Source organism: Leucoraja erinacea, chromosome 22 (assembly GCF_028641065.1).
Source record: "Leucoraja erinacea ecotype New England chromosome 22, Leri_hhj_1, whole genome shotgun sequence".
Classification (NCBI taxonomy): Eukaryota; Metazoa; Chordata; class Chondrichthyes; order Rajiformes; family Rajidae; genus Leucoraja; species Leucoraja erinaceus.
In genome coordinates, this window is record NC_073398.1 from 29,006,825 (window position 1) to 29,032,215 (window position 25,391).

The 25,391-nt window shown below is 44.1% G+C and overlaps 2 protein-coding genes across 14 annotated transcripts in view; both read right to left on the reverse strand.

The window, feature by feature from the left end:
• nrf1 (nuclear respiratory factor 1) overlaps positions 1 to 1,341 on the reverse strand; it is a 71,145-nt gene extending 69,804 nt beyond the window's left edge. For 2 of the 13 annotated variants that reach the window (XM_055653357.1, XM_055653366.1), the window contains exon 1: positions 1,145 to 1,317. The gene's annotated coding sequence lies outside the window, so the exon portion shown is untranslated. Of the gene's footprint in view, positions 1 to 691; positions 813 to 1,144 lie in introns of those variants that run through there. The other 11 variants (XM_055653359.1, XM_055653355.1, XM_055653354.1 and 8 more) reach the window with 10 other exon arrangements.
• Positions 1,342 to 5,254: 3,913 nt separating this feature from the next.
• On the reverse strand, positions 5,255 to 25,391 carry LOC129707909 (carboxypeptidase A1-like). Its single transcript, XM_055653368.1, has 12 exons — positions 25,229 to 25,391; positions 23,160 to 23,230; positions 18,259 to 18,340; positions 15,968 to 16,102; positions 14,899 to 14,997; positions 14,094 to 14,195; positions 13,053 to 13,151; positions 12,535 to 12,645; positions 8,996 to 9,086; positions 7,766 to 7,965; positions 6,130 to 6,214; positions 5,255 to 5,608 (listed from the first exon to the last, which is right to left on the reverse strand). Exons 2-12 carry the CDS (start codon positions 23,225 to 23,227, stop codon positions 5,421 to 5,423), a joined length of 1,260 nt encoding a protein of 419 aa, XP_055509343.1. The 5' UTR covers positions 23,228 to 23,230; positions 25,229 to 25,391; the 3' UTR covers positions 5,255 to 5,420.

Sequence of the window (25,391 nt, forward strand, 5' to 3'; positions counted from 1 at the left end):
TCCTACCTTACATGTAAGCATATTTTAGCACAACTTAACAAATAGCGAATCTTGCAAAATCATAGACGCAAAATCGTTGCAAAGTCGAGGCTTTTTATCCCTCTGTTTAATTATGCTAAGCGCGTAAAACCTTGATTGTTTTCATTTTTACTGAATTCCTGCTCAATTTGTACGATTTATGATTTTTTTTTTTTAACGCACAACCGTTTAGTAATCACTCGATAAACCTCGAAATACACGACGTTCAAAAACTCCGCCCTGGGACCCATTTTGAATAGAAATACTTAGTAGTTTGGAAGCTACAGGAATGAGTCCTCAAGCGGCAACCGGTTTATCAAACATCCAAAAGGGAGCATTGACTCGGCACAGGGGCCCGTGGCAGGGACAAGAAACCTGCTCCCACTCCAAAGCCTGCTCAATGCTCGGGAGTTTATTCCACCCCCGAATCCCCTTTTCTTCCTCCTCCCTTAGTCCCGCCAAAATCCAGCCCTGTTAACAGGCGGGCCTAGTGCGGCCTAGGCCCTCTCGCATTGCATTTTAAGCTCTTCCCCTCCGTACAAAATTCGGTTAGGCGGCTCTTTCTCGTCCTTTTATGAAGCAAAACACCCGTTTGCGCGACCGGGCGGCTTTTGGGATCCGATTTGCGACTGCGCCAGGGCCGAAATGTGGAGAATGCGCGGTGCGCACTAACCTCAGAGCGGCTGCGCCGAAGGCCTGGAACTCGGTCTGTCTCTCCGTGTCTGCGCTGCCAGCACCCACCGCGCAGGCGCTACGCTGTCTGCGAGCCCCTCCCCCACCGCGCAGGCGCTGCCGTGCCAGCCAACCCCTCCCCCACCGCGCAGGCGCTGCGGTGTCTGCCAGCCCCTCCCCCACCGCGCAGGCGCTGCGGTGTGTCTGCCAGCCCCTCCCCCACCGCGCAGGCGCTGCCGGCCCGCTCCTTCCCCACCGCGCATGCGCTAACCTGTCAGCCAGCCCCTCCCCCACCGCGCAGGCGCTGCCGGCCCGCTCCTCCCATACCGCGCAGGACTGCCCTTCCCCCACCGCCTACGTAGAACGCTCCACGGCACCGACTAAGTTACTTGAGTTACTCAAGCTTTTAGTATCTATCTTCACCTTGCATCTTACGACTGAGGTAGATTCTTACCCTGAAATTGGTACCAGTTTAAATCAAGAAGTTGAAATATTCTTTCAGATTGAGGTATGCATATAACAGATTCTTGGAGATTGAGATTAACCCCAGTGCTCAGCGATTAGTAAAGTCCTATTTTAGCCTTCTCCAGCAAAATGCTATAGGATCTTTGTTCTCCAGGGCAGCTCCCAGGCTCGGGAACTCCCACCCCCAACTGATCCACAATTCCGTGTCCCTCACCATCTTCCAGTCCCGCCTCAAGACCCATCTCTTCACCTCTGCCTATCCTTAGCCCCACGTCCCCCTCCCTTTTCATCTGTGCTTGAATTGCCTCATATTGTATTTTGAATTGAATTCTGTCTTTAATTTGTGTACTAGTCATGTCTCTACTATTTATTTCATTCCGCTTACATGTTTTTCCTCTACTTGCTAAATTTTTGTAAGGTGTCCTTGAGACTCTTGAAAGGCGCCCATAAATAAAATGTATTATTATTATTATTGCAGTCTTCAGGCTCCTGTACCCTCTACCTGAATGTAGCGGGGAGATAAGTGTGTGGCCAGGATGGTGCTGGCATCATTCGGTCAATCGGTCGATCTCACTTCTATACTCTGACTCATCCCCATCAGTGATTCGCCCCACAACAGTGGTGTCGTCGGTGAACTTGATGGGTGTTCGCACTATGTCCAGCTACGCAGTCATGAGTATAGAGTGAGTAAAGCAGGGGTCTGAGCATGCAGCCTTGAGGTGCTCCTGTACTGATTGTTACCGAGGATGACACATTTCCACCAATATAGACAGATTGGGGTCTGTGGGTGAGGAAGTCGAGGATCCAATTGCAGAGGGATGCGCAGAGACCCAGATCTGAGAACTTGGTAACCAGTTTGTTGGGGATGATTGTATTAAATGTTGAGCTACATTCAGTGAATAACAGCCTGACATATGAGTTTTTGTTCTCCAAGTGGTCCAGAGCGAATTGGAGAGCCAGTGAGATCGCATCCACCATTGATCTGTTATGGCGGTAAGCGAACTGCAGTGGGTCCAGGTTTTGTCGAGCTATTGGTTGATATGCACCATAATCTACCTCTGAAACCACTTAATCACCACAGACATTAGTGCCACTGGTCAATAGTCGTTGAGGCATGTCACCTTGCCCTTCTTGGGCACCGGTATTATTGATGCCCTTTTAAAGCAGGTGGGGACCTCAGAAGTGAGAGGTTGAAAATGTCCGTAAAAACTCCAGAAAGTTGGTCCGCACAGGTTTTTATAACACGACCAGGCATGCCATCAGGTCCAGGCGCTTTCCGAGAGTTCATCCACCTGAAGGATCTTCTGACGTCGGACTCTGTGACTGTGACTGAAATACCGTCACGGCGAATGGGGGCTCAGGAAGGCACATCAGTGTTCTCCCTATCAAAGCGTGTTATCGCATCGAGCACGTCAGGGAGTGATGCTTTGCTGATATTTGAGCTGCCTCCTGATTTTGCCTTGTACGAGGTGATGGCATTTAAGCCCTTCCACAGTTGCCTAACTTCCGTCTCATCCTCCAGCTTGGTGCAGGTCCCTTTTGGGCTTTTTGATGGCCTTACCAAGGTCGTATCTGGACTTCTTGTAGACCTCTGCATCTTCAGACCGGAATGCCCGGTATCTGGACCAAAAGAGTGCGGATCTCATGGTTCATCCACACCTCCCCCACTTTCCCCCTCTCCCTCCCTACCCCTTCCTCTCCCTCAATCCCCCCTCTCCCTCCTCATCGCCCCAGGATCTTTCCCCTCTCCTCCTCCCCTCCCCCAATCCCACCCTCCCTCTCCTTTCCCCTCAGTCACTCCCTCCCTCTCTTCATCCATAAAAAGCAGCATCTGCAGTTCCTTCCTCCACAGGTCATTCATTGTTAGCTGTGGTTTAGATCCAGTTGACTTGATGATTGGACCAGTTTGCATCGTGTGTAAGTTACTCAAACTCCGCACAAACTGCTCGGCCACCCTGCAACCCGACTCTCCCTCCCTCCCTCTGCCCATTCCGGCTCGGCCCCGCCCGCTCGCTGCTGCACGGCCCGTCCCCGCCCTGCCCACCCGCCTACATGCCGGGCTCGCTGACGATGCCAGGCCGGGCCTCGGGGGGGGAATGGAGCCGGTGTTTGCAGAGGGCGGGCGGATGATGGAAAGAGACGGGACCAGGGCCTCCACTGAACCCCCCTCGCAGCCCCCGCCGGTGATGGTGGGGATGATAGACAAGTTACTATGAGGAGGGGAGAGAGGTTTGTGAGTGAGGCAGGACAGGCCGCCGACGGTGGGGCAGGAAGGGGCGTCGCCATCCCGGCCGTGGCATTGACTGATAGAAGAGACCAGTCTTGAGTGGTGCTGACTGAAAGAATCTGCGCATGTGCGGTTTTTAAACCTCGATAACGTTTACAATATACCACCGATCGGAACTAAACTAATTGCACTCGCAGCACAGGAGAAAGGTGAGTTATCTGGCAAACAAATCGTAGCGCTATCTCGTACCGTTTTTGCGTAAATAGAAAAACCCTGCAAATCGGAAGAGCACAAGATCAGAGTTTTAGTTATGTACTAGACCAAGTGCAGACCCGTTGGGTCTGCTCCCCCAATGGTGTGATTCCCCCAACCCAATATTCCACCATGCACCCGTCTCCTCCATTGGAACTGAGCCCGTTCCCAAATGTAAGATTGCAGCCCTCCCCTGCCTGCTGCAGCAGTGAAAAGTTCAGTGTTGCTCTCTTGCAACTTTGTTTCGAAGTGTGTTGGAAGCTGACATGTAAATGGAGAAGCCTGTTTATTTTTGAAATACTTGGGGGTGGGTGGGGGGGGGGAGAAGGATTTGATTAAAAACATGTACTTGAACACGACAAAATGAAATGAGGAGCGGATACTTAGAAAGAAAAGCGAAATCTCTACCGAAATGGAAAATATCTCGGAGATTGAGCGTCTGGATTGGGCGTGGCAATGAATCAAAGGAAGAAATGCAGCCGGCAGCCGTACATGCAAATGAATCCATTCCGATTGGACATCTGCGAGCATCGGCCATTCCGATTGGACATCTGCGAGTATCGGGCACGAATCGAAAGGCAGGAAGGGATCCGTACTGCAGGCGGACGGACGGATTTGAGTTTTATATATATAATATAGAGTTTTATATATATATACTAGACCAAGTGCAGACCCGTTGGGTCTGCTCCCCCAATGGTGTGATCCCCCAACCCAATATTCCACCATGCACCCGTCTCCTCCATTGGAACTGAGCCCGTTGCCAAATGTAAGTTTCCAGCACTCCCCTGCCTCCCTCAATTGCAGCCCTCCCCTGCCTGCTGCAGCAGTGAAAAGTTCAGTGTTCCTCTCTTGCAACTTTGTTTGGAAGTGTGTTGGAAGCTGATGTAAATGGAGAAGCCTGTTTATTTTTGAAATACTTGGGGGGGGGGGGAGAAGGATTTGATTAAAAACATGTACTTCAACACGACGAAATGAAATGAGGAGCGGATACTTAGAAAGAAAAGCGAAATCTCTACCGAAATGGAAAATATCTCGGAGATTGAGCGTCCGGTTTCGGAGTTGCGGAGCGTCAAAGGAAGAAACGCGCGGCGGACGCCGTACGGCGGCAGGCGGACTGATTTGAGTTTTATATATATATACAAGTGCAGACCCGTTGGGTCTGCTCCCCCAATGGTGTGATCCCCCAACCCAATATTCCACCATGCACCCGTCTCCTCCATTGGAACTGAGCCCGTTGGCAAATGTAAGTTTCCAGCCCTCCCCTGCCTCCCTCAATTGCAGCCCTCCCCTGCCTGCTGCAGCAGTGAAAAGTTCAGTGTTCCTCTCTTGCAACTTTGTTTCGAAGTGTGTTGGAAGCTGATGTAAATGGAGAAGCCTGTTTATTTTTGAAATACTTGGGGGGGGGGGGGAAGGATTTGATTAAAAACATGTACTTCAACACGACGAAATGAAATGAGGAGCGGATACTTAGAAAGAAAAGGGAAATCTCTACCGAAATGGAAAATATCTCGGAGATTGAGCGTCCGGTTTCGGAGTTGCGGAGCGTCAAAGGAAGAAACGCGCGGCGGACGCCGTACGGCGGCAGGCGGACTGATTTGAGTTTTATATATAGATAGATAGATAGATAGATAGATAGATAGATAGATAGATCGATAGATACAATGGAAATCTAAGTGATTAACCCATGCAGGAACTGTGACCCCATTCATTGAATGGAGGGGAATATCAGGGAGGGAGAGGGGTATTAAGTAATTTACATTATGTATAGATGGCAACATATCCAAAGTTAAGGCAAGCGATTGCAGGCATGTTCCATTATCTTCTTTACAGCCAACCATGTTTCTTCAGCAGTCGGGACAATCTGACTCCGTGGAAGTATGAAGCCATATTGACCTTCATCGCGCAGCTCAAAGGCATATGAGTACTTAACACCTTGTTTACAGCTCCAGTCAATGCTGTTTCCACTACTCTCATCTGAAGGTGGGAAAAAGAAAAGAACACGTGAAGATCAAGCAGAGTCTAAATATCGAACTATTTTGCAACATTAATTGTATTGAAGACGAACTGGTAACTTATGGCATTATTTATGTAATCATATAATGTTTCATAAGACTAGCAGAATTATAATGTGGCATTGACAGGGTTGGACCAAAGAAGGCCTGGCCCTTTGAACCTGGTAAGTCAAAAACACTTGTCTTTTGATGGCTTTACAGACTGAAATAGGTTTGTAGTTTTTCTGCCATTAGTTAGGGCAAGAAAGAGAGTGAAACAAAAACCTCAGTGTTTTAATGGTCTTTGCTCTCTATTATCCCAAAGGTTTTTTAGAGTACTCTCTTAACAGTCCAGCAAGTTTCAGGGTGCATCTGCAGCTTGCTGTTCTGTTCAGCTACTGTTCAGCTAGTTGTATCTATGCCAGAGAAACCCCACAATTGAGCTGGACTTTACAAGGGTTTGTTTATATCACAATGCACCGTTGTTCCTGGTAGATTACTTACTTATAAGTTGTACTATGCTTCCATACGAATATCGAGTGCCATACAGGGAGGTCAGAGCTTCAGTGGCCTCATGAGCCAACATATCCTGTAGCAGAAAGAGGTCACGGAAATCATCAGAGTATGAAAGCGATTTGCTTTTTCGGAATAAACTCGTGGCTTAGAACAACATCTACACAAGTTGGCTAATTGTCTGCGGCTGCGGCTATGTAGGTAGCATTGGTTTTAAATCAGAGTATTGAGAGGTCAAGTATTACCTCCAAGATTATGCGCAAATGTCTTCCAGAAGGAGTGCTGTACTGCTGGCAACCCTTCATTTGAGATAGATTTTAAAACATGTGTTTAATTGCTTTCTCAGTTGCAGCAGGAAGTGTCTATGGCTGATAAATTACCAATATTGCTAGAAATAAAATCTGATCATTAACTCTTACTGATGTTATGGGAAACTACTGTGAACAAATTGGCTGTTTCCTCCATCGTCATTTCAAAAGTATTTTATTGGTTTTGAGGTGCTTTTGAGATCACAAAAGTCCAGATGTACATGCAAGCCTTTCTTTTTATGTTATTTGTTTTCATTCTAGAAAAGCTACGGAATGTACTATTGTGATGATGAGTAGGACTGGATGTTACAATCCCTTAGGTTCTTCACCACAACTAGCACCCAGTATTCTTGGGAGTGACCACTAGGTGATTTTGCTACCAATCAGGCACATCTTCAGTTGTGTACCTCAACATCACTGGATGTTTCGGCCTTTTATCACAAGACACCCTCAGTCGAGGCAGGCCCACCGCAAGGTGATCAGCCCTGGGTGTGTGTCTTATGGTTAGCTTCTAGATGGTCACGTGGCAGCCCAGACAGCATCTTATTTCTTCAGCCACAGCCAGTGACTGCTCCATTCTGCTTCTTTCCTTCCATCTTCCTCTCTACCGCTGACTGTGGCTGGTTGGGCTCTGGACTCGTGTCCGTTGGTGGGACAGTACTTGGTTGAGCTTCGCCTGGGGTGCTGATACCCTGTGGACTGTGGTGGTTAACCTGCCACTGGGCTTCACTCGACTGATTTGGCCTACCTCTTAGAAGGTAATGGTCAATGCGAGGCCCCCCACCAAGCTCTCCCAGGCACTTTTCCCTGCCCTGGTGGATCTTGAGACCCTTCTCTGATGTTATCTTTTCCCAGCCACAGATGCAGCTTCGTAGCTTATGTCCTGCCGGTGCTGCTGCTCTGTCTATTGCTGTGCTAGTTCTCTTATTCATAGTCGATTCCTACCGTAGCAATATAAGGGTGGATCCAAAACGCTGATTAGCGATGGATCCTGCTGGCATGAGGAGCTAGGTGGAGTCTATTCCCTACGGTCAGCAGTCTCTCCAGGCCGTCACTAGGTTTTTCCCTGGTTGTCAGCTCCCCTTTCGCAGCAGTCACTGGTTTGATCCAGATGTTCATATTGATTAGTAGAACTGGATGTTACAATCCCTAAGGTACTTCACCACAACTGACACCCGATATTCTTGGGGGTGACCATTTTGCTACCAATCAGACACATCTTCAGTTATTGTCAATTATTCAGTACATCAATACTCCTGAATGCTTTCAGAAGTCAATTGGGTTTAAAACTACTGTTTAAAAAAAAGAGAGAATCATACCAGTTCTTCAACGTTTTCTGGAGTTTCCTGCGTATATCCATAAGGATACATCAAGCGCTGGGAATAGTTGTGCAGGGTGAGGAACACTATGAACCTGCCATTCTTCTTGATGAAATTGACAATAGCTTTGATCTCAGGTTCGGAGTGCACATGTGGTCCGCAATAACTTTCTGAGCATGGAACTCTGCTGCTGCCTTTCCCTGCCAATTAAAAACAGCCTTTATTCATTTACCACTGGGTTTATTGAATCTTGTCCCTTTCACATCCAAAGTATCTGATTCCCTAACAATTTCCAAATCGATTGTAAATACACCTGTGCAGAATATTGTAGCGGAGTTGCTAATAAGAGTTCCAAAGACTTGGTTGATATTTAATGTTCCATTCACAGTGTTTCCCAATTTTAGAGGATGGGATAAACTTGAATTTGAATCCAACTTAAACTTCCAGTCAGGAACAAAGAAACTTCCAAATAAAGGATGATGACAAGCTAGCTGAGTCAGGAGCTAGGAGCATGCTGAGTCAAGCAATCAGGTTGGGTGCCAGTGGAAAAGGAAACATAGGCAATGAGAACATGAACAGAAGAGGGTACACTCACCCTTCTGCACATAGCCCGATCCGTCCCCAACCCAGATCCAAATCCTTACCCCAAATCCTCTTTTCATTTTTAACCTGGAGTCAAGGATAATTTGCTTCTGTTCATGGGCTGTCGGTTATGAGACACCAAAGAGATGCCATGGTTAGGTGGAGCAGGAGGTGCCTGATGTATCAGTGGATGGGTAGAATGGGACGAGATGTGCTCCTTTGCTGATGTGTGCTCCTGACAAAGAATTCAAAGATCCCAGTGCCATCCCAAATGTTCTTCTCCATTTTGATGGTAATGGACAGGTATTCTCAGAACTTGCTGGGGATATTTTGTGACTGAGAATATTCTTGAATTGTTTCCTTTGTTCCCTGATAATATATTTCTATAATGTAGCTTGAAATAATGTGTCAATTTGGGAAGTCTGGGGTATGACATGTGAATAGTGTGGTCTATCCAATCAAAGTGTAATTGGAACCTTGATCTTGTGGGATGTTGCCTGGGAAAAGATATTAGTCTGCGTACCCTCATTAGTAAGATATTGTGTGATGTCTCTCCACATCTCTTGTATGATACCTGCTCTAGGTAATCAATATCTCAGAAACTTTCGTGAATATTGTAGAATCAGAATATCAGGAGCAATTTCCCACCTCCAAAGTTCGCATCAAAATTCCTGTTTGGGTCAACTCCAAAACAACGAGATCCAGGCCTCTTGGACATGGTTTTCCGCCACATGCGGTCCTGGGGTTAAAAAAGTTGCACATTCAGTTTTTGAAACTAAATATTATTGGAAAAACACAGTAGATTCCATCAGCATTCGGAAAGAGAAATTATTAATCAGTTTCTAGTTATAGTTCTTTTCTGATTAAAGATCTCTATTCATTACATTAAAGCAATTATTTTACTGAGACCCTACAACACAGAAACAGGACATTGCCCCAATTAACATAGAAAAGCTGCTACAGAAATGTAAGGTATTTTTGATGTTTTTTAGGAAGAGAAACAAAGAGCGATGGGCAAGGTTGTATCAGTATGAAACTGAATTCAAATTCAGTCAAATTCTAGAAGGAAATATAGAGTAAATGGGATGGACCTTAGAAGTAGTATGAGATAGAAAGACCTTGGAGTGAAACTCCATAGCTTCCTGAAAATGTCAGCACAAGTGGGTGAGGTAGTGAAACGTGCATGTAAGTTTGCCTTCATAGGCCAAAGCATTGAGTATAAGAGTTGGTACATCATGTTACAACATTGGTTAGATCACACTTAAGAATATTGTGTACAGTTGTGGTTGCCATATGAAGGAAGGATGAGTCAGCAAAAGAATGAGTGATAAAGACTTTCACAAAGATGTAATAACAAGGAACTGCAAATACAGGCTCATACCAAAGAAAGACAAAAAATGCTGGAGTAACTCAGAGGGTCAGTCAGCATTTCTGGAGCAAAGGATCAGTGACGTTTCAGATCAGGACCTTTCTTCAGATTTCTGGAGTCTGAAGAAGCGCCCGACCCAAAATATCACTTATTCATTTTTTTTCCAGAGATGCTACCTACCTACAGGAACAAGGCGGTCCTACTGCAGTTGGACAGGGCCCTGGTGAGACCGCACCTGGAGTATTGTGTGCAGTTTTGGTCTCCTAATTTGAGGAAGGACATTCTTGCTAATGAGGGAGTGCAGCGTAGGTTCACCAGGTTAATTCCCGCGATGGTGGACTGAAAATATTATGAAAGAATGGACCGGTTGGGTTTATATTCACCGGAATTTAGTAGGATGAGAGGGGATCTTATAGAAACATAAAATTCTTTAAGGGATTGTACAGGCTAGATACAGGAAACATGTTGGGGGAGTCCAGAACCAGGAGGTCACAGTTTAAGAATAAGGGGCAGGTCATTTAGGACTAGGTTGAGGAAAAACTTTTTCACCCAGAGTTGTGAATATGTAGAAATCCCTGCCACAGTAGGCAGTGGAGGCTAATTCACTGGGTGCTTTCAAGAGAGATCATATTGAATGTTGGGAGTGGCTCAAAGGGTCGAATGGCCTACTCCTGCACCTACTTTCTATGTTTACCTGGCCCGCTGAGTTACTCCAGCATTTTGTCTTTATCTTTCACCAAATTGTGTGAAATATAGGACTGTATTGATAAGGAAGGATTGGATAGGCTGGGGGTTGTCTCACTGAACATAGGTGGCTAAGGGATGAGCTTATAGCAGTAATTAAAATTATGAGGGCATACAGTGGCTTGCAAAAGTATTCATACCCCTTGAACTTTTCCACATTTTGTCACGTTACAACCACAAACGAAAACGTATTTTATTGGGATTTTATGTGATAGACCAACACAAATTGGTGCATAATTGTGAAGTGGAAGGAAAATGATGCATGGTTTTCAAATTTTTTTACAAATAAAAAACTGAAAAGTGTGGCGTGCAAAAGTATTCAGCCCCCCTGAGTCAATACTTTGTAGAACCACCTTTCACTGCAATTACAGCTGCAAGTCTTTTGGGGTATGTCTCTACCAGCTTTGCACATCTAGAGACTGAAATCTTTGCCCATTCTTCTTTGCAAAATAGCTCAAGCTCAGTCAGATTGGATGGAGAGCGTCTGTGAACAGCAATTTTCAAGTCTTGCCAGAGATTTTCAATTGGATTTAGGTCTGGACTTTGACTGGGCCATTCTAACAATTTGAATATGCTTTGATCTAAACCATTCCATTCTAGCTCTGGCTGTATGTTTAGGGTTGTTGTCCTGCTGGAAGGTGAACCTCCGCCCCAGTCTCAAGTCTTTTGCAGACTCAAACAGGTTTTCTTCCAAGATTGTCCTGTATTTGGCTCCATCCATCTTCCCATCAACTCTGACCAGCTTCCCTGTCCCTGCTGAAGAAAAGCATCCCCACAGCATGATGCTGCCACCACCATGTTTCACAGTGGGGATGGTGTGTTCAGGGTGATGTGCAGTGTTAGTTTTCCGCCACACATAGCGTTTTGCATTTAGGCCAAAAACTTCAATTTTGGTCTCATCTGACTAGAGCACCTTCCTCCACATGTTTGCTGTGTCCCCAACATGGCTTGTGGCAAACTGCAAACGGGACTTCTTATGGCTTTTTTCCAACAATGGCTTTCTTCTTGCCACTCTTCCATAAAGGCCCGATTTGTGGAGAGCGCGACTAATAGTTGTCCTGTGGACAGATTCTCCCACCTGAGCTGTGGATCTCTGCAGCTCCTCCAGAGTTACCATGAGCCTCTTGGCAGCTTCTCTGATCAATGCTCTCCTTGCCCGGCCTGTCAGTTTAGGTGGACGGCCATGTCTTGGTAGGTTTGCAGTTGTGCAATACTCCATTTTCGGATGATGGATTGAACAGTGCTCCGTGAGATGTTCAAAGCTTGGGATATTTTTTTATAACCTAACCCTGCTTTAAACTTCTCCACAACTTTATCCCTGACCTGTCTGATGTGTTCCTTGGGCTTCATGATGCTGTTTGTTCACTAATGTTCTCTAATAAACCTCTAAGGCCTTCACAGAACAGCTCTATTTATACTGAGATTAGATTACACACAAGTGGACTCTATTTACTAATTAGGTGTTTTCTGAAGGCAATTGGTTGCACTGGATTTTATTTAGGGGTATCAGAGTAAAGTTGGCTGAATACTTTTGCATGCCACACTTTTCAGTTTTTTATTTGTAAAAAATTTTGAAAACAATGTATCATTTTCCTTCCACTTCACAATTATGCGCCACTTTGTGTTGGTCTATCACATAAAATCCCAATAAAATACATTTACATTTGTGGTTGTAACGTGATAAAATGTGGAAAAGTTCAAGGGGTATGATACTTTTGCAAGCCACTGTAGATTGAATAGATAGATAGATATTTTCCTCCAGGCAGTGGAATCTAGTGGGCACAGCTTTATAGCGAGAGTGGAGAAATTTATAGCGGAACTGAGGGATGCATTTTTCCACAGGATGGTGGTTATCTGGAATGAGCTACAAGAGGAAATGGTAAAGGTTATACACAATAACAATGTTTAAAACGTATTTAGACATGAAAAGCACAGAGACATGAGCCATGTGTGAACAAATGTGATTGTGTGGACAGGCATCATGGTTAGCATAGGTGGGTTGAAAAGGAGTGTTTCTGTGCAGTACAACTCTGTTTTTATGAAATGGCAAGGTGCCAAACCTTGGTCCACATACCGTAGTTTTACTGTAAACATATCCATCAGGGTTCGCCATGATCACCATGAAGATGTCCATTTTATTCAGCAGTGATGTGATGGAAGGGTCATTGCCATAGTCAGTGGTAATCTAATGAAATAAAGTAGGAAGTACAGCACTCAGATGTCTGAGGATTCTCATGCATTTATTGAGTTTGATTCACATACAGGTTTAAGTTAATTTGTTGTTTCTGCTGTCGATCCAGTGGGCAAGGAATTTCACTGGTGTATATATCAATAAACTAATCTGAATTTCTTTAAGGTTTACAAGGGACTATTTTAAAAGGAATGAATTTACAAGATTATTGGAAAATGTTGGGCGTGAACTCAACTCGACAACTGTGCCAAAGGGCCAGCAGAAGCAGAATTAAATGAACAGTCCTCCTTTGTGCTTTAAGAAAGTAGGATTCTACTTGTATGTACCAGTATGAATCGGAGTGAGCTGAGCCTTAAGGCATACAGTGGAATGAAATGGTCAGTTCCAGAAATGTCACTTACCTTCTTTGCCATCCATATTGCGACAGCAGGTGCTATCCACTCGCGGCCGTGAATACCAGCATCGATCCATATGGCAGGCCGCCTGTGCCCCGTGCTAAACTGTCCCCATGAGGAAAACAGAACAATACTCGTTAAGTGTTCTCAAATGCCGATTGGGGAAAGGAACGATAGAAAAGTGCAGACAAATCACGTAGAATAACAAGAAAACATCCACACAGACTCATTCAGCAATGGTTCCATCAGATTTTGAATTCTGAGCAGCACATGTGGTGAATATCTGAAATGGCATGAGACTAAAGTCGTGCACAACCAATGGTGTTAACTACGTTAACTTAATTTGCCTTATATCAACAATATATAAAAAATGCAGCAATTTAGAAGCACGGAAGATGCCTAATCTGGTTTCACAGAAGCTATGTAAACAGCCAAGGTGAATTTGGTAACATGCCAAATGAGTCCTTGATTTGTGTCCAAGTTTTGGTATCTTTATTTCATATGCACTGCATGAATGGTTTGCTAGCTTATTGACATGCATTGATTAATGCTATTATACAGATGTTTAATCTTCAATCTTGTATTAGATTAAGAAGACTAATACCATCATATGAAAGATATATAATAATATGCCACATAAATCATTCAGAGCAGAAGTCTGCTTTTATGTCTACTTGTACATTTTTCAAAGTACAGGATAGTACAAATGTGAGGCAGAGTAGAGGAAAAGTCAAGACAAATCGAAAATAATATTTGCTTTATGCCTAGGTAGAGAAGGCTGAAGAAATTGAGAAGCTTCACAGACTTGCAGTTCTGGAAAAGAATGAGGGACAGTGGGAAATGGTTTAAGGACAATTGTCTTGTTTCCACATTCTGAGCAAATAGCCACCATATCCATGGAAATCCAATGGTTAGAAGTCAGGGACTGTTGCCTAAAAAATTAATGGCGACAGTTGGGCATTATAATGGAACACCCTAGGGAAGGGGTTTGGATGATGAACATCCAATTTGTTCAAAAGCATTAAATGTCTCAATTTCTTGACTAACCTTCAGGACATGAATTGCCCGACCTTGGGAACTTCTACCGATCCTCATTCTCCTGATCAACTGTGGGTTTTCATCAGCAAGATTCTTCATCCACTTGTAAATCTGTGAAAGTAGCAAGACAATGTGTCAGTCACATCAGTATGTTCCCTTATAGCATGGTAATGCAGCACCACGTCAATTATAAGGTTGCCAAGGAGAACAGTGAACCCACCGGATTAAGCATTTATCAACACTTTGCAGGGTGCTGTGCACTACTGTGGTAAATGGAGACTCTGAATGGCAACTATCTGCATTCACTGTCATGAGGCTGTAAACTTTCAAAGGGCCTTTTGGTATCTGACTTTACCCCAAGCAGAACTTCTGACCTCCATATTCTTCATATTACCAAATATATACAAACACATATAAGTCCCTTTCATCCATTTCCCTGATGTAGACTGACTCATAGCCCCGTGCTCACATCCCTCTCTGGTCTCTCCTCTCCCTGTTTCTGAACAACAACTCTGTCTTCTGCCTTCTCCAATTCTTCCTCTTGATTAATTCTAATTTACCTGAAATTCTCGTCTTAGACCTCTCCTATCTCCTCCTGTGGTAATTTAAACATTATCTCCTCTAAATCCAAATATTGTACACAATGCTACAGTGCTACAGTGAACATGTGTGATATTTGACTATGTAAAAATAGACTGGTTGAACCTGTGGACTGTGTAATCGTACATGGATCAGAGCAGGCCTAGCAGGATGATGTCACATGCCTCACTGACAGCAGGGCGGCCAACACTGCAAACGAACCAATATATCTCACCTCCTTTAGCGGGTGATAGTACCGATAGTTAAAGCTGTAGGTACCATTTTGTCTCAGCTCAGAAATCAATGTGCTTATGCGCTCTTCATCCACCAATGACTGAAAAATAAAGTTGGACACAAATTCATTTCCAAAAAACATAAACAGGACCAAAGATTAGTTTATTATGAACATCACCTTTGTGAAAGCCCTATTTACTTGACAAATTGCATGCTGAATCTCAGTTGCTCATGTCATCCAGTAAATCATTGCATCATTTTGCATCAGATGCATTCCGGTGATCAGCAGTGAGCTGCTGTGGATGAAATTGTATTCATTGAGGTGGGGGTGTTGGCTACACCACTGAGGACCAGAAGGTTAATCATCCCTCTATCAGTGGAAACAGTTTCTTCCTGTTTTCACTAGTGGGAGAGTCTTGAACAAGGGAACATAACTTGAAGGTAAGGGGTGGTTATTTAGAATTGTGGAACATCAACATTTCTTCTCACAGAAGGTGGCGAATCTCTTGAATTCTCTGTCCCACTGGGTGGTGGAAGCTGGATTATTAAAAGTATTTAAAGTGGAGATGGAAAAATATTTGATAAATCAAAGAATAAAGCCGTGTGGAGAAATGATTCAGAAGAGGTGTTGAGGCCAGCAAAGATCAGCCATTAAATGGTGGGGCAGGCATGAAGGGCCTGCCAATGCACTTCTGTTCTATTTTCGTGTGTGTGCTCTATCACATTCCCATTCAATTTTTAGTACCATTATTAAATATCGCCTTAACCTTCCGTGTTCCATGGAGATTGATCCTAATAGTGGTTCACCAAACCTGCTCTAGACAGGTTTGCATCAGAGGCAAAATACAGTTTTAAATTGAACTAATGAACGAATTTGTTACATCTGATGTTAGGCATCACATTGTTCTGTTTGATGATCAAGTAGCCTAGTCGCGTGTGTTGACATTTACTGATCCGTCTTTGCGTTTAGTTTTTGTCATGAGTCTGTGACCCATGAAACAATTCTCCATCATCAGTTCACTCCTGCGCTCAGTCCATGACAACAGGTACCTGACCCATTTCCAGATTACCTGCAGGTTTTCGATCATGACGGAATGTGCTATGTTGTTAGACTTCAGAATTGTTTTGATTGTGCTGACATGCTTCGCAGGAACTCGTACATCGATGGGGAGGGAGCTCCTCACAGGTTCTTTCCAGAAATCAAGCTGCAAAGTTGATCGAAAGGGAAGTTTAGTATTGTCTGTAACATACAAAGTGCCGCAGAAAGGAGCCTACCAAAGCATTTATGAAGTCGCACAGCATGTATACCAGGGCCACTGTATTCCTGACGACCATCAAACACCTACAGTATTTACTGTCATCCCATTTGCAATTTTCTCCATATCCCTATCAATTGCCCCTGAGGTGACTTGCCTCTGAATCTGGAAGTTATAGATTTGTCCCATTCCAGAGTCTTAACATAAAGGCTAAATCATCTGCAGAAATGCTGTCGGTTTCATGTGAATACTAGACTAAGTGGGACCATTTGGTCCCAGGCACAAGGGAGGCCTGGTCTGCCAACGCAAACCATTCCCCAACGCAATATTCCACCACTCTCCCATTCCCCAACGCCAACCCGTTCCCCCAACACAATATTCCACCACTCACATATAGCCCCTAATTGCGCAGGCGCGGCTCATTTTTCCTCATCCCCAGCACTCCCTCCCCCTCCTCTTCATGCGTGGACGGGGGGAGGGGGGAGGGGTGTGGCAACGGGGAGGGGTGTGTGGGCGGGGGTGGGGGAGGGAGGTAGGAGAAAGGACGGCAAGGAGCCAGGGGGGGGAGGGGGGTATCTCGGGGGACTGGGCTGGAGCTGGCGAGGGGGACCAGAGGGGAACGGTATGGAGCTGGCGGTGCGATGGGGACTCACAACGGTGGTTCTCCGCCGGGATTAGAGTCTCCGATTTCCATTTGGCGACATCAGCGGCATCGCCAACTCTGTGCCGCTTCCGGTCCCTCCGAAAATTGTGTCCGGTTGGAGACCTCCGCCGGCCATCCAAAGCGTCCCTCAGCTCAGTAAAGACGCAATGGCGCAGGAAAGGGCGGACCATCCCGGGGAATGACAGAAGAGACCAATCCGCGCGGCGCTGACTGGCAGGAGAGGAGATCGGTTTGCGCACACGTGGTTTTAAAGATTTTTAAACCTCGCTCACTTTTACAAGATACAGCTGATTGGAACGAAACTTGTTGCACTCGCAGCACAGAAGAATGGTGAGTGAGTTGGCGAAAAATCGTAGCACTATCGCATACTGTTTTTGCGCAAATAGAAAAAACGGAAGAGCACAAGATCAGAGTTTTCGTTCTGTATAGATACAATACAATGGAAATCTATGTGATGAACACGTGCAGGAACTGTGAACCCATTCATTGAATGGAGAGGAATATCAGTGAGGGAGAGGGGTATTAAGTAATTTACATGTTTTTAGTTAATTGAATGAATGTACATGTGTGTTATTACATATTTCCAGTATTTGTTATTCATTTTTTTAACTAAAATATTTTCCAACAGATTCAGGAATTTTTTGAATGTCTGGGACTGGCAGAGGTACTCATAAAAGTTCAAATTCTTGTCCACTGATTCAGCTTTTAGACATGACTCTATCATCCATGCAAGCATTCAGTGGTGATTTCCAGGAGGACATTTACACTGTGAGACCTACTCAAGGTGACAGTGGTTTGAATAGGTGAATAAGGGGAAAACTCAGGAAGTGTGCTGCTCTGCATAGACTTAGGACAATCAGTGGTGTCATCTCAGTGTCCTCCTACACTGCCAGAAGTCTCATTTCCAGAGGAGAGATGAAACCCCTCTCACCTCCCGTTGGATGTGAAATATTCCTAAAGATACTACCATATTCTGAACAAATTGGCTCCTGTATTTTCTACAACAGTTAGAAAACTTCAGAGTGCATTATTATACATGAATTGCCATGGGATGTCCACCGGTTATGAAAGGCATCATTTAAGTACAAGTCTCTTTACCACCGGTTCCTGTTACTGGAAGACTCTTCCTCTTCCATATCAAACCATGACTGCCTAAGTTCTTTATTCCATCCTCACAATGCTCTTGTATCACAGAAGACTCTTAGTACAAGGCATTGATTTTGGTTAAAGAGATCATATAACAAGCAAGACCCATCCAACGCCTGACCCAAATAAAAGTTATTAAAGATTTGGAGCTAGGATAGTTCGGCAAGACAGAGACCTAAAGATGTGGCGATATCTCGTGCATGTGTCGGTACTTACTCATTTCTGGATTGAGGCTACAGATTCTTCAAAAGTCACAATCATTGACACAAAAGCCACAAAATAAAAGGTCTATTACCTTCAGATGCTGTAACTGTTCCAGTGACTTCACCAGATTAAGCTGTTTCTGACTGCTGGCACTGATCCGGAGCACCTGATCACTGAAAAGTAGGGTTTTGGATAATTAAAGGTAATATAAATCAAATTAAACAATATATAGATGTGTAAATGAAAAATAGTGAGGCAGCCATAAGCCATTAAAAGCTACTAAATTTATAAATTAGAGGGCTCAGCTCATAACTTTCACTCAAGGCGTTCCCCAAGGCTCCGTACTCGGCCCCCTCCTCTTCATCATCTACATCCTCCCCCTTGGTCAGATACTCCGCCACTTCAATCTGGACTTCCACTGCTACGCTGATGATACCCAGATCTACCTTGGCACCAAATCCCCCCACAACCCCCCCCTCTCCCATATCAACTCCTGTTTGTCAGCTATAAAAACCTGGATGCAACATAATTTCCTCAAACTCAACAGCGATAAGACAGAATTCCTCCTCATAGGCTCCAAAGCCACACTCAGCAAAATCAATAACCCCACTCTCACCATCGACGGCACCACTGTCTCCCCATCTCCCCAGGCCCGCAACCTTGGCGTGATCTTTGATTCCACCCTCTCCCTTGAGCCTCACATCTGCCATGTCATTAAAACCTCCTTCTTTCATCTCCGCAACATCGCCAAACTCAGACCCTCTCTCACACCGCCCGCTGCTGAAAGACTCATCCATGCCTTCATCTCCTCCCGACGGGACTATTGCAACTCACTTCTCCTTGGCATCAGCTCCACCTACATCAACCGACTCCAACTGGTCCAGAACGCAGCTGCCCGACTCATCACCCACACCAAATCCTGGCATCACATCACTCCAGTCCTCAAACAACTTCACTGGCTTCCCATCTCCCACCGGATCACCTACAAAATCCTGATCCTCACCTACAAAGCCCTCCACCATCTGCCCCCCCCCCCCCCCACCCCCCCCACCCCCCCCCCCCCTCCCCCCCCATATCTCACTGACCTCCTCTCCCCCTACCAACCCTCACGGTCCCTCAGATCCACATCAGCTGGTCTCCTCTCCATCCACAAGTCCAACCTCCGCAGTTTTTGAGACAGAGACTTCTCCAGGGCAGCTCCCAGGCTCTGGAACTCCCTCCCCCAACTGATCCGCAATTCCGTGTCCCTCACCATCTTCCAGTCCCGCCTCAAGACCCATCTCTTCACCTCTGCCTATCCTTAGCCCCACGTGCCGTCCCTTTTCATCTGTGCATTAATTGCCTCATACTGTGTTTTGTATTGAATTCTGTATTTACTTTGTGTACTAGTCATGTCTCTACTATTTATTTCATTCCCCTTACATGTTTTTCCTCTACCTGCTAAATGTTGTAAGGTGTCCTTGAGACTCTTGAAAGTCCATAAATAAAATGTATTATTATTATTATAACTTCACATTTAACATTGACAAGTGGATTATTTGACTTGCAACCTGTGCTGAAAGGTATATACTAAAAACTAATTAACGCAAACAATATTTCAGTGAATGAGGTCAGTCATTAGAACAGGCTCTTCAGGGCAAAGTAGCATTCGTTGAAGTAATTTGTACTTGTTCCATAATGTCTCAGTGAATACTACAATGTTCAAGATTGGCCAGCCGCTCAGGTCAATTAAGAATTGGCCTTCTCTAACATCAGAAGCCAGGAAGGAGGAACTGCAGTTCACAATGTCTTGTAATTGTACCTAATTGGCACCTTGTCCTCTGTATCAGAAAGTATATCTTTGCAACAAAAAGAGTTGGCATTTAACCAAATGCTGCCTCAGCCCATGGGAGCGAATGAATTGCCAGAAAAGGTCAGGTCTTGAAATAATTGGGAGTCTGGTGACAATTATTGTCTTTCTTAGAAAGCAAAGAGAACAATCTAACTAATGCTATGTTCCACATCAAACCCAGGAAAATTGTTCTCCTGGATTGACTCCAAGTATTAGACAACTTTGCTGTAAGAAATTGCAGGATTAAGAAAGAGCACCTTAGCAAAAATCTGTTTGGGATGGAAACGTGTGAGAATGGCATGTTGGACACCCATCAGTGGTAGGATGTTGGCAAGACTGATGGAAACAAGAGAATCACTGAGATTCCTAGTCTTGAAAATAAAATAAGCTGCAGGTGTTAGAACTGTGCAGCCTGAACTGCTGAGTTTTCCCAGCATTTCTGTTTTTAACCCTGTCTTGAATATATTTTGTGCTTGAACTCCACAAATCGTTTGGGAAAAATGATTCAGTGCCCTCCTGTGAAGAATTTTCTCATTGCAGTATCCCTTATTTTGAATCTGTGACATTAAGGGGAAACACTACTTCTGTACCTACCCTCACAAGCCTCATAAGAATTTTGTACGTTTCAATTCAATGCCCATTTTCTTGAAATGATCTAATTATAAGGACTCATTGGTCATTGAAACTCCTGCATTTAAAATTTTTCATTTGAAAGATTCGAGGGTTTCCTATTCCCTCGACAAAATTTCACCTGGAATATAATTGGACAATCTTGTCATTTTTCCCTGTTATATTCCAGTTGTAATTTCCTCAACCAGTCGCTGAGCAATATATTGTTAAAACTTCTCTACATCATTTTCTCAATTCCTGATGTCACTCAGTTTAGTATAATTGTCAAACATGGAGCTGCTCAACACTGTGCTTTTCTCAAGATTCCCAAATCATTGATAGACATCTTGGCCCCTGGATCCCTGCACAGAACCTGGTGACATCTCACAACCTCATAACCAAAACATGATCAGTTTATTGCAACTATTATATTGTCCTTGAATTGATCCATGCATGTAAATTACACCCTATCTCTTGTCTATTTAACAATTTTATCTCATTTTATTTAACAATCTTTGTATGGCATTTTAGCAATGACCACTTTAAAGTCCAAATACATCACATTCATTGGTCTCCCCATTTCTATTCCACTAGTTAGAACTTTAAAAACAAATGCTGCTGTATTTATCAAGTATTTCTCTTTGCTCAATTCAGTTATTATGTTTAAGTGCCTTTCTATCGCTTCCTTAGTAACAGATCCTAATATTTTCCCTGCTATCAAAGTTAGGTAATTAGTTTTTACTCCCCCGTTTTCTCTCTTCCACCTTTCTTACAAAATGGAGTGGTATTTGTGGAAAACTACTCTGTAATGCAGCTGGAAGATAGCCAGTAAAAATAGGAGAGGATTCTTTCAATGAGGTTAAATTTAATAGACAAGTCCAGGCATGCAGATCTTGTTATCTCAAAATCTCAGAAGATGAATAAAATATTTTTATTTGGTGTCCGGGGGGGTGGGGAAGAAGTTTGTTATTTCATCTGTGATCAAGCAGTGCAAAATGTAGTAAATATAAGAGGAAAAATGTGGTTTGTACTGGCAAGAGTTATGATTTTTGAAAATATTGATATTATTTATTGTTTTGGGAATTAACATGGTGTGGGAGTCTCATTGCTAACTATATTCAAACATTTGACAAGAAATGTTAATCAGCCAGTCAAAGCCATGTCTGAACCCACAGGACATAGCTCTATCTCCCTCCACCTTTAGATGAAATGGAATCAAATACTGTCAAATCTTTTAGTATCTTTCCACCTTCTTATGTGATGTCAGCCATGGATTGGTGGCTAACTCCATAGTCTTTAGATGGAAGTTAGAGGGGTGTAGGTTCTAATCCCATGCAACAGATATGAGCATGAAAATCCAGGCTTAAATGTTAAACGGAAGCAGGACTTACTCTCACAGGTTGATTATTTATTTAAGAGAAATGGAATCCTCTCTGGTGCCCGGGCAACATTTATTCTGAAATATCATTCCTTTAAAACAAGTTACTGGGTTATTGCTATCATGCAGGAATTTACTCTGAGCAAATGTCTATTTTTTGATGGTGACTGCAAACTAGGAATACTTTGAGGTCTTTTCTTTAAATTAATTCAATATTTTTCAAAGCGATTAGCTCATCTTAAATGAATCATCTGGCACACTTCCACACTGATTACATTGTGGAGAAATTATTTCTGATCTGTAACTTTTGTTGAAACTTTTATTAGATGTTGTGTCTATGCCCTATATTGTTCACCTTCAACCAGCCATTTGTTTCCATCTCACCGCAGTTGAATTTAATGAGTAAGAGAGTGGTAAAGGTGTTGAAAAACATAACAGTGTCCCATTAAAAATGAGACAGTTTTACCCATTTGGCATTGACCCATTTGGCATGTTGCAGGATAAAGTAGTTTGATTTTCATGACGCAGCTACTGCTCATCCCTTAATGCCTTCTGAACTGGTAAAGGCGTTTAGCCCAGTGGCTCTACTGGATTCAACCTGAAAAATACTTTCTATGCCCCTTGGCCAGATTCTGATCAGATTCTACTTTTTATGGTTGGTTTAGATTTAGCCATCCATTCACTTTTCCAATTATGGGTAGCAAGGTAATTTTTCTTAGCCTGGGTATTTACCTAGGTCACTAGCCTTCTGTTCTTCAATATTCAGCTATTTTTTAAAGGACAGTGGTTACATAAAAGGGTTGAAGACTTTGTGTTCTAAGTTGAAGTATGTACAACAAGGCTTGTGTTCTAGTTCATTTTTTTCTTCTAATTCTAATCTTTCTAAAAGGTTTCATTTATTCAATCCAAAGCCAGGCCATGATGCCTAAGTCATCATACACTCATGCTCTCACAAAACATGGATTATCAAAAAGCACTAACTTCTTGCTTAATGTTCAAATGAATTTTTACATGTAAGCTCTGACTGCCAGCCTACTTCTTAAGAGGATATAGATCTGGGAGGAGGACAGAGGAGGTAAAACCCTATGAGCAAGGTCTAAGGAAGAGGAAGGGTATGATTGTCTATCAACAATCATGGCTCAAGAAAATTCAATGACCAAGGGAAATTACTTACCCAATGTAAGTTACCTGCCTGTGAGCAGCCACAAGAACAATGTTTAGTAAAATCCAGGATGTCTTCATTGTCTGAGAAAATAAAGACCAGGAAAGCAGTGTTACTAAACATTTTCTCATATTTCCTCTTGGTAATTTGGACACTATTATCATTTGTTTAGTTTCCCTTCTCTGGGTTTCTACAATTGTAGTGGAGTCAAGATCTTGATCATCGGATCTTGAATCTTGCCATTTTTCCCTTAAAAAATGTTAGAATTCAGGGATAGTTGTAAGACCAAGCAGTGGAGTTTGGGCAAATCTCTTTCACCTGACCAGGACATGTCCACTACATAAATCAGAAGAAAACCCACTGCTCAATGGTGCTCACCAACAAAAAGGAAGTTTCACCGCAATATACTTATTAACACATAAATACGTTTCTTTTTAATACTTTTCAACCACTTGTTTATTAAAGTCAATTTCCTAGTAACTGAGTTCAGGGTTCATGTTTTGTTTTGAGCTAAGCTTCTGGCTCCATATCCTCCCCTTCACCATTGCATTGAGTTGTACTGCCAAATAGTGTTGCCCTTTGCCACTGCCTGTCATCTGCCGCTGAAGCATTTCAATGCCTTTCATCTTCAGACTCAACAATTCTAGTGTGTAAGAAGGAACTGCAGATGCTGGTTTAAACCATAGACACAAAAAGCTGGAGTAACTCAGCCGGACAGGCAGTATCTCTGTCTCGACCCAAAACATCACCCATTCCTTCTCTTTAGAGATGCTGCCTGTCTCGCTGAGTTACTCCAGCTTTTTGTGTCTAGCTTCGACTATTTTATTCGCCAAATCAGTCTCACACCATCTGCTATCTCAAAATCAATGATTTGAATGAGAATGATTAGTAAGTTTACAGATGACTAAAGTGGGTGGTGTGGTAGATAATGAAGATGGTTATCAAAAATTACAATGGGATCTTGATCAGTTGGACAAATGGGCGGAGGAATGGTTAATGAAGTTTAATGCAGATAAGTGCAAGATGTTGCATTTTGCAATGTCAAACCAGGGCAGGACCTTGCCAGGACTCTGGGGAGTTTCGTAGAGTAGAGGGATCGAGGGGTGCAGGTACATATTTCCCTGAAAATGGCGTCACAAAAGATTAAACACTGCTGGGAGCAACTTAGTGCTTCACTTTAACTCTTTGTCTGCCTGAACTGGTGCAATGACATTCAAGAATCTTGTACATTTTTGTTTGAGTAACCAGACTTCAATTCCATTTTCCACTTCTCAACAAATGAAGCCGTCCATGCATTCATCTGGCATTATCTTGTCAACATTCGGGCATGGGCTTATCCTCCCCATCGCCCTTCTACCCCTCTACCATCTCTCCCCTCTGCCGCACCTGGACTTGCACCTATTTCTCCCCTCCCCCCTACCTTCCCACCTACATTCCTCTCTCTAGCTTTACAGTTCACAACTCTTCAATCCTTTTTGTCTGACACCCTCTGTCTTTTCAGCTGTGGTTTTGCCCACCATCTGCCTATCAGAAAACTCCTTCACCAGTTTCTACCTGTTACCTGCCGAGCTTTGACCTGTCCCTCCGCTCTTCCAACTTTCTCTCCCCCAATACAATCAGTGTGAAGAAGTCCTGACCCAAAACGTCAACTATCCACATTCTCCAGAGATTAACTCAGGCAGACCTGCTGAGATAATCCGTCACTTTTTTTTGTAAAATCAGCATCAGCAGTTCCTTGTTCCCCCAGATCAACGTTACACGAAAAAATGCTGGAGAAACTCAGCGGGTGCAGCAGCATCTATGGAGCGAAGGAAATAGGCAACGTTTCGGGCCGAAACCCTTCTTCAGACTGATGAACAGTCGAACGTGCATGGGCCGTGCGATTCGTCCACCCCAAATGAAAAAGGGACCATCCCCCCCCCCCCCCCCCCCCCCAATGCTAGCAGGTCGCCACATAAGACTAACCAACAACAACAGCCCTCCCACCCAAACTCGCCGCAAGATTCCCGCCCACCTCCCCCTTGAGCCGCCAGTAAAAAGCAGCAAAAGCCATTCATCCCCCAACTTGCTGGTGGGATCACCTTGGTCAAGCGGAGCTTTCGGGCTGAGCAGAGCGAAGTCCAAGCAACGAGTTCGCGCCGTCAGCGGAGGCTTGGAGCACGGTCTGCGCGGGAAGGAGGCTTTGCCTTCGCGCTGTCCCACGGCTGTTTGCCCATCGCCGAGAGGGGGTGGGGGGCGGTCGGA